The sequence below is a fragment of the Chrysochloris asiatica genome, unplaced genomic scaffold (genome assembly GCF_000296735.1).
Source record: "Chrysochloris asiatica unplaced genomic scaffold, ChrAsi1.0 scaffold00056, whole genome shotgun sequence".
NCBI classification, from domain to species: Eukaryota; Metazoa; Chordata; class Mammalia; order Afrosoricida; family Chrysochloridae; genus Chrysochloris; species Chrysochloris asiatica.
In genome coordinates, this window is record NW_006408574.1 from 10,751,798 (window position 1) to 10,761,170 (window position 9,373).

The 9,373-nt window shown below is 40.1% G+C and overlaps 1 protein-coding gene across 1 annotated transcript in view; it reads left to right on the forward strand.

Moving 5' to 3' along the window:
* Positions 1-9,373, forward strand: part of JAK2 (Janus kinase 2) — an 84,403-nt gene that overhangs the window by 41,470 nt on the left and 33,560 nt on the right. The window contains exons 7-11 of the mRNA XM_006863753.1: positions 412-569; positions 2,026-2,137; positions 4,380-4,566; positions 5,137-5,264; positions 7,747-7,881. Coding sequence (XP_006863815.1) covers positions 412-569; positions 2,026-2,137; positions 4,380-4,566; positions 5,137-5,264; positions 7,747-7,881 — 720 coding nt within the window. The remainder of the gene's footprint in view (positions 1-411; positions 570-2,025; positions 2,138-4,379; positions 4,567-5,136; positions 5,265-7,746; positions 7,882-9,373) is intronic.

The window sequence follows — 9,373 nt, forward strand, 5'->3', positions numbered from 1 at the left end:
CACCCAGACTACATTCTTCTCCTAAAAGACATTTTATCTTTGTCATTTTTTTGTTATTAAAAACATTCAAGTGGACATCTTTATATATTCCTTTCTAGATTCATAAGTTAGTATATTACTAGGAGAGATTTAGAAGAAACTTAATTTAGGAAAATTAATCTAATAACTTGGCATGAAGAGACTTTTCAATATTTGTTGTTGTTAAGTGCTGTCGAATCGGTTCTGCCTCATAGCGACCCTGTCTGGGGTTTCCGAGGAGTGGCTGGTGAGCTTGAACCTTTGCAGTTCAGAGGACCTTGCGTCTGGTGCATTAACACCCAGCGCCACACCAGGACTCCTTTCAATATTTACCAAGTGTTAACTTTTAAAATGGCATTAAATACGAATCCTGTTTCTTGTTTTTCTATCTAGGAAATTGAACTTAGCTCCCTAAGGGAAGCTTTGTCGTTTGTGTCTCTGATTGATGGGTACTACAGACTAACTGCGGACGCACATCATTACCTTTGCAAAGAGGTGGCGCCCCCGACAGTGCTGGACAACATACAGAGCAACTGCCACGGCCCAATTTCGTAAGTAATCACACTTGAGAAGTCACCTTTAAAAAGGTAACTGAGCTATTCACCAAGAAGATAAGATTTTCTATAGCACAGTGTTATAAGTGGGCTTAGGAATTTTTTAAAAGCCTTTATTTGAACGACAGTAGGTTGTTCTTTTGTTGTTAACGAAAGTGTATATTTTGCCATCAGACTATGTAACGACTAGAATTCTTTGGAACATATAATTCACCCTCTGTATCTTAGCGTAGTGGTTACGAATCGGGCTGCGAACCTTAAGGTCAGCAGTTTGAAACTACTAGCTGTTCTGCGGGAGAAAGATGAGGCTTTCTGCTTCCGTAAGAATTTACAGCTCGGAAACCCTGTACAGAGTTGCTGTGAGTTGGAACCGGCTCCACGGTACATAACAACAACATCATAGTTTATGGTACTTAAGAGTTCGTACTACACAGCTGTCACTCAGTTGCTGCTCATATTTAACTCTTAGATGTTATTTAAATCATCATCCTGCTATTATTGTGTGTGGATTAGCGTCCTGGTGGGGCCTTGCAAGATAAAGCACCGGATGCCAAGGTCGGTGTGAAACCAAGGTTGGTGGTTCAGTTTCACCAGCTGCTCCTCAGAAGCCCTAGACAGGGTTGCTGTGAGGCAGAACCGACTTGATGACACTTCACAGCAACAGCTATTAGAATAGTGTCAATGTAAAAATCCCTCCAGTTTCATTTCATTCATTTTGAAATCCTGCCAAGGCGTCACAGTACAAAACTTGAAAATCCTGTTGTTGTATAATCCAACTCTTTCTACTGAGCATTTCAGCACCAGATGCTGCCCATATTTGGAGACTAGGGCGCACTGGACTGAGAACCACAAGGTCGGCAGTTCAAACCCAGCAACCACTCCTTGGAAACCCTGTACAGGGTCGCTATAAGTCAGAAGTGACTGGACAGCATTTCACAGCAACCACAACCACAAGCTTTCCAGTCAGTCCTTTACAGTGAGGCACTGACCCATACATACACTACCCTCGGACTAGAAAAGGTTTTTTATTTCATTTCACCTTAATGCCTTTAAATTTAAATAACTTCTTGGACCTAACAGTTACCATATTGATCACACAGTTGCAGATGCTAACTTTAACCCTCGATAAAACCAGCTATCATGTACACCATGTGTTTAGCACGGGTCCTCGTGCTCTCTCAGCCAGAGGGCACTTTATGTTTGAGCCTAGGTCCAGAGAGCTTGAGCAGAAGATACGATCTTGGTGAATGAGCCTCTTTCTTGAATTTAAGCTCCCCTTAAGTAATTGAGAAAAGGACTGTTATTTACGACTCAGTTTGGTCTGTACCCACTAGGTAAGGTTGTTAGGGACTTGAGCATCATTGGTTTGGTTAGCTGCCAAGGTCGTGGAATCAGTCTCACACAGATACCAAAGGATGACCATATTGACAAATTATGCCTTCTTTGCCTTTAGAATGGATTTTGCCATCAGCAAGCTGAAGAAGGCTGGCAATCAGACTGGAATGTACGTCCTTCGATGCAGCCCTAAGGACTTTAATAAGTATTTCCTGACGTTTGCTATTGAGGTGAGTGTGTTGCCCTAATGAATGGGAACACGTGCGTTTCGTGCGTCCAGTTTTCCCATGAAATCTAACCACCCTATCACCTTTGTTAGTACTGAGAGTGACAGCTGTGGGGTTGATAGGGTAACAACATTGATTTTCTCCAGGATGCTGTACAAACAAGATTATTTCCTAACAATTACGTAAAAATGGGAAAGGATTTATAATGTGTTTTTATTCTTTTATTTGTATTTATTTTTGGTGTTTGGGTATAATCTGCTTTTCAAATGATATTTCATCAAGCCTCTTGAATGTTCCCTTTTTTAAACATGGGAACCCCTGCCACATCATATAGAGCAAAGTCACTTGAGAGCAGGTTTTCTCTTTATCAAGAACGAGCGCATGATTGAAGGGGACTAGAGCAGTCACACAGTCCACAGAAGCACTTTAACAGATACAAGAATAGTCATCTGTCGTGTGGGCTTTAAACATAAAACTACAGCGAAACCTCACTGGTAGGACAGATTATCTGGGGCCACAGAGATTATTATACAGACTCTGAAGAAACTAATAACAATTTCCAGATTTATCTTATTTTTTTTTCAAAATAAAGAAAGTGAGGCTTTTATTACCCAGTTTTTAACTTTTATGGAATACAACCATTTAAGCACTGGACTGCAAACTGTAAGGTTTGGCGGTCCAAACCCACCAGCTGCTCCTCAGAAACCCTATACAGAGTTGCTATGAGTCAGAAATGACTCAGTGGCATTTAGCAGCAACAATGGCAGATTACTGTCTATAAACACAGAAGATAGTTTTGTTCATGATTTACCATTGTAAAATCCTGATGATGCACCCTAATTTGACACGACCTATCATATTGAATTTTCAATTCAAATTCTTTTTTTTTATTTAATGTTTACTGTATGTGCCCAGACTAATCTGAGGCCTTTGTGTTTGGAAATATGTGAAACTGATTCTTTGGAAAGACAGATAATAAAAGCACACCAAAAAAGAACTAAATTGAGCGTTGTAATTTACCAGTATAGCAAATACTGAGACCCACTGGAAGGGTTACCATTACTAAGGGACTTGAGGAATAGGAAGACCTGAGATAGACCATGAGGGTTTGGTAGATTTTTTTATAAGTGGATGAGCTTAAAAACTAGTTGAGTGAAAAAGTTTATAGCGCAGCACGTAAGATAAATAGGTAAAACAATCTAAAATATTTAAAATGCCCTATCAGATGCAAGTACAATAGTGGCATTCAGCAGAATGAGTGGTTTTCTTTGTTTGTGGAATGCATCCGTTGTCAGAAAGAGCGCTCAGCAAAAGTGGTACTTTCAGTGAATTGTAAGGAATGAATAAGAAGTGTGATTCCCAGAGGAAAGGAAGCACATTCTCGAAAGACAGCACATACAGCCATCAAGGTGCTAAACAGCATGGCATGTGCTTGTGATTACAGGCAATCCCAGGTTACAAATGCAATCCAGTCCTATCCTTAAGAATTTTCAGGTCAGTTGGAACAAGTGGCGTTATAGGGTAAACACTGGATTGCTAACCACAAGATTGATGGCTCAAACCCACCAGCCTCTTTGTGGGAAAGATGAGGCTTTCTGCTTCTCTAACGATTACAGCCTCAGAAACCCGGTACAGGGTCATTCTGAGCCAGAATCAGTTCAATGGCAGTCAGTGTTGGTCAGTAGGAAAAGGCTTGAATTGAAACCTTTCCAGTGATTTCAAAGCTGCATGTGCAGCAAGTGTAGGTGATTAGGATGAATTTGTTACAAGTAGGGGTTGATTCCTCAGTTCAAATGGGCCGTGTTTACAAAACGTTAAAGCAGGGCTTCAAAGATGGCAGCTGACCGCGCCACTTAGACGTGTGTGACTTTCCACAGTTCTGCCAGTTATCCAGTCTCATGCATTAGGCTCGTCAAAGGGCTTGCTGCATGCCTTTGGTGAGTTACATGTTGGGCTGCTGACCACAAAGTCAGCAGTTCGAATCCACCAGCCACTCAAGAAAGAAAGATGAGACTGTTCCCATAAAGATTCAGTCTCAGAAACCGTAGAGAGTGGTTCTCCTCTGTCGTATAGGGTGGCTGTGAGTCAGAACTGATTAGATGGCAGTGGGTGGGTAGACCAACACTGTTGTAGGATTCACAGTACTAAATATCTGTTGATTATTTTTGTTATATACCCTTTCTCAGAATAATTACAGTGATGTCCATTGTGATTTTCCCCCTTCTTTATAATTAAACTTACATAGCGAGAAAGTGTCCCTGAATATAAGCACTGTTTGATTACAAAAAATGAGAATGGAGAATACAACCTCAGTGGGACTAAGAAGAACTTCAATAATCTTAAGGATCTTTTGAATTGCTATCAGATGGAAACTGTTCGTTCAGACAGTATAATTTTCCAGTTTACTAAATGCTGCCCTCCAAAGCCAAAAGGTAAGCTGATTTTCTGGTGATTTTTAGAATACTGGTCATGGATTATGTATCTGGTGGAAGGTATCGTCAACATACTGGTTTCTAAAGAAGTATGAAAGAAACAGCTCCAAAAAAAGTTTAATTTTGACTTTCTTTGTCGTAGAAGCAATATCAAATAAGGTTGTTGAGTTTGCTTTGGGGTATTGAGAAGGTGACTCAAAGTTCTGTGACTGTAGGATGGTATTTGAAAATTAAGAATTTTGTATAAATCAGTCATTTATTTGCTTTCATACTCTTGTGATTTTAATTTAAATATTTTATAAGTAAGGATAGTAAGGTTAGAAATCCCTTAAAATAGTAAATTGATTTATTATTAAAATCCTGAAAAAATTGTATTAGTTAAGTGATTATAATTTTAATGTAAGAAAATAAGAGTACATTAAAATTAAATGAATAAATACCTTAAATATAAATAAACAAGCATTTTTATAGGGAATATAGTTTATTCCTCAATGTGTTTTGATTGTGTGTGTATGTATATATGTATATATGTGTGTACTACATACGTATTTTTTTCTTTTCTTATTCCAGATAGATCAAACCTTTTAGTCTTCAGAACTAATGGTGTTTCTGATGTCCCAACTTCACCAACACTACAGAGGCATAATAATGTGAATCAAATGGTGTTTCACAAAATCAGAAATGAAGATTTGGTGTTTGTAAGTCATTAGATGCTGATTATTGTTTATTTTTGTTCTTTTAAAATAACTGTTTAAAGAATTCCTGGTTTCTTCATTACTTCCTTCTATTTTACCATTGCCTAGACTATAAAATGTAGTGAATTTTGTGTTGGACTGTTAACCAAAAGGTAAATAGTTCAAGTCCACTGGGCACTCCTTAGGAGAAAGATGAGCCTTTCTGCTCCTGTAAAGATTTGCAGCCTTGGAAACCCTATACCGACTTCACAGCATACCACCACCACCACCAGACTATAAAAATTTATTTGTGATTTCAATATTTTTGTTTCTTATAAAATATTCTAAAAATGAGTTAGAAATGAACAAAATTAATTCTTTTAAGAATAGAATTGTATTTTCTTTTCAGAAATTTATAAATCTCCCTCTACAAATCTTTACAAAAAATTAAAATTTTGAAATCTTCGTTTATACGATTGAAAATGAGAAACCTTCCTTATTTATAAAAGACTTGTGCCTTTTAACTCTCAAGTTCTCAAGAAAGTAAGGGAAGTCCAAAGGGTTAGAAATCAGGACAGATTTGAAAGCCAAAGTAGTAAGTAAGAGCCAAGATATGGACTGCGGGACGGTATTGGGGCAGAAACACTCAGGTGCCTCACAGAAACAAATGCAAACCCTAGTTTAGAGTAACTTACTCTTGGAGCCTTGTGTGGCGCTGTGGGTTAGTGCACCAGACTGCAGAGCTGTTTGAACTGCAAGGTTGGCGGTTCAAGCTCACCAGGTGCTCCTCGGAAATCCTGTACAGGGTCACTGTGAGTCAGAACCGACTCAACAGCACTTCACAACAACAACCCTTAACTTGGAGTCCTGGTGTGGTGCTGGACTGCTCACCTCAAGGTTGGCAGTTCAAGCCCACCAGCAGTACCACAGAAACCCTATACAGGGTTACCATGAGTCGGGACTGATTGGACAATTTAAAACATCTGGGGAAACAATGTAGGATTAAAAAGAATCAGCAGATGAACAGACACCGAGTTTACTTGCATTACCTATAAACTACAGACTACAAAACTATGTTTAAAGTTAGAAAATGTGTTGAAATTATGAGGAAATGACAAATCATCATCCAAAAAAGGTGAAAAGATTTGGAAAAAACAGATTGTATAAAAATGAAAAAGTTATTCAGAGTGCAGCTAGTGGCTACAAAGCCATGGAGCTGTGAAACAGAGACAAAAGGACACAGAGAGTGGACTGAGAAAGCCCAGCTGGTGCCTGAGCCCCACGGGGAGCTCCACAGCGGACGCATTACCCACAGTCCTTATGGCAGGAAATTGCGTGTGAGGAAGAGGATGCGCCAAGTGGCCAAGTTACTTGACGAACATTACAAAACTAAGAAGTAGTAGAGCTTGGATTTGAACCCAGGTACTCGTTATCCTTGCTTCAGAGTGCAGGCTTTTAGCAGATGACTCTGTAAGGATGTACGAGAAGTCTGAGTAACGGTGGTAGTGGTAGTGATGTGCCATGGAGTAGGAACCAACTCATAGCGACCCGCGGCTGTAAATCTTTACGGGAGCAGAAAGCCTCATTTTTCTCCCGTGGAACAGCTGGTAGTTTCGAACTGCTGACCTTAAAGGTTCACAGCCCGATTTGTAACCACTACACTACCAGAGCTCCTTGAGTAACAGTAATACTAGCTAACTCATATTGATCCACTGTGTGTCACAGACTGTTAACGATAGTTATTAATTCATTTATTGTTGATAGTAACCCTATAGGGAAAGTGTGCTTATTATCCCTGTTTCTAAGATGGAGAGAGATTTAATAGGAGTCCTGGTATGGAACTATAGCATAAGTATTGAACTGCTAACCACCAGGTTGGTGGCTCAAACCCACCAGCTGCTCCTCTGAATCCTATTACAGGGTCACTGAGTTGGAACTGACTCAGCGGCACCTTTTCTATAACATACAAGGTCACACAACTAGTGAGTGGTAATAAGGAACAGGTGAGACAGCTGCTTTCACAGAGCGCTCTGTGTTTGTTGCCTTTCTGCTGCCTTTCTGAAGCTATTAGGTTGTTGTTGTTAAATGCTGCCCTGTGTAGGATTTCTGAGACGTTAAACTGCCGACCTCAAGGTTCAAACTGACCTTGTGTTCTAGAGCTTATCCTACAGCACCACAAAGGAAAAGATAGCATTCATAAGTAAATGTAGGTAAAGGCAGACTGCTTTTAGAAGTAAGAAATACAGCCAACCCAAAGGGTTTAAAAACAGGATGAAACTTACATAGACTTTGTTGATCCGCCCTTGTTTTCTTTCTTGTATTTAAGAAACCAGACTAGAAGAGTTAACTAATTCACAGTCTTAAATCTGGGATTAGGTAGTGAAGGAAATGTTTGCATCTGGATTGTTTGTTTTGTTCCTTTTTTGGGTCATCGTATGTATTTTCTAATGTATTTCTTTATCTTTCTTTATTGATTCTTTTTTTTCTGTCCTTCTGTCTTTCAAAGAATGAAAGTCTTGGCCAAGGCACTTTTACAAAAATTTTCAAAGGAATAAGAAGAGAAATAGGAGACTATGGCCAAAGGCATGAAACAGAGGTTCTTCTCAAAGTTCTGGAAAAAGCACATAGAAACTACTCCGAGGTTTGTGTGCTCTTTGTGAAGTTTGTGAAGTTGATGTTGACAGACACGCTCTCCGATGTAGCATGCAGCTTTTCAACATGGTACTTTTACAAATACAGCTGCTCCTCATTAGTCTCAGAATCTACATTTTTGAATTTGTCTTCTTACTGAGGTTTACTGGTTAGCCCCGAGTCTGTACTCAGAACCCTTAGGCAGAGTCATTCCTGGATATGTGCATGCACAAAGCTTCAGAACCCTCCAGTCCCCAGTCCACATGGTCCGCTCTGAGGCCCGTCTCGGCCATGCTGGGCTTCCTGGTTTCTGCCACATACTGGTTTGTTTCAGCCCTTTTCAGAGTATATTCAGTGCAAGGACTTTGGCATTTCTATATGTTTTGTGGATGATTTCACTTTTTAAATGGTCCTCTGGTGGAGTGCTCAAGTGCTGTCTTGTCTTCCTAAGACCGGAAGGCGGTGTAATATGCCTTAGAGAAAATGCACACGTTAGATCCACTTTCTTTAGGCAGAAGCTATCGGCTGTGAGTTCAGTGTTAGTGACACGGTAATAGAAAGTAAGGTATCTTTAACAGAAACACATAATACAAGGCTGTGTAATGATTGGCTGACAGAAATGGGACTAGAGGCTGAGGAGCAGTGGTTTAGTATTTGCTGGTTCAGTGTTGATGCCAACTTCATGGAATGGAAGTGCCATAACTAAGAATTGACTGTATGATTCAAGGACCTTTCTGAGGATGTGTTCTGTTGGGACGATAGACAACTACAGAATTAAAAATATAACACTGCCTTACTTCTAAATTAATTACTTTTAGCATTGTGCATGATGACATCTTGTCCATTTTGAAACTTGGCTCCCCAGAGCTTTATGAACTTCAGAGAGGTAATTCTGCAATTTGATCGACTTTGAAAACACAAGTTTAAAAGGCTCTGTATTAGGGCTCGCTCTAGGCAGTATATGGATGCCTTGGGTCCTCATCGGAGATGTTAGAAGATAGACACACAGCTACTAGTTACCAGAGCCCCAAGCAGAGCCAGGCCTCAGCAAACACAGCATGAGAAGCATTTATGATCCTTAGAATGCCTTCCCCGTGTCAGTAGAAGATGGTGTAAAACGTACAAGGTAAAGAGTTGTTCTGGCAGATGCTGTTGGTGATCACAGTGCTCTGAGCATCCGTACCAGGAGCCCTCGTAAGGTGTAGTGGTGTCAGAGTGGTGCTCACACCCTGCCACTTCTCATGGTGTCTCATTCTATCTGCACAGAGACCACTGGTAATTCTTTAGGAAGTAGCATTTGAAGATCCCACCCACACTTATCACTGTCTCAGGTGTCTACCTCTAGCTGTGGGTTTAAGGTACCCTGTTGTTCTCTCTCATTGCTATCTACATTTTCAAGACTTACTTAGGGGTCTCTTCAGACTGCACCCTAACATCAGTGATGAGGAGAATGGCAGTTGCAAGTCCCTATGAAGGGACTTCTGAGAGTAGAAGGTGCACCT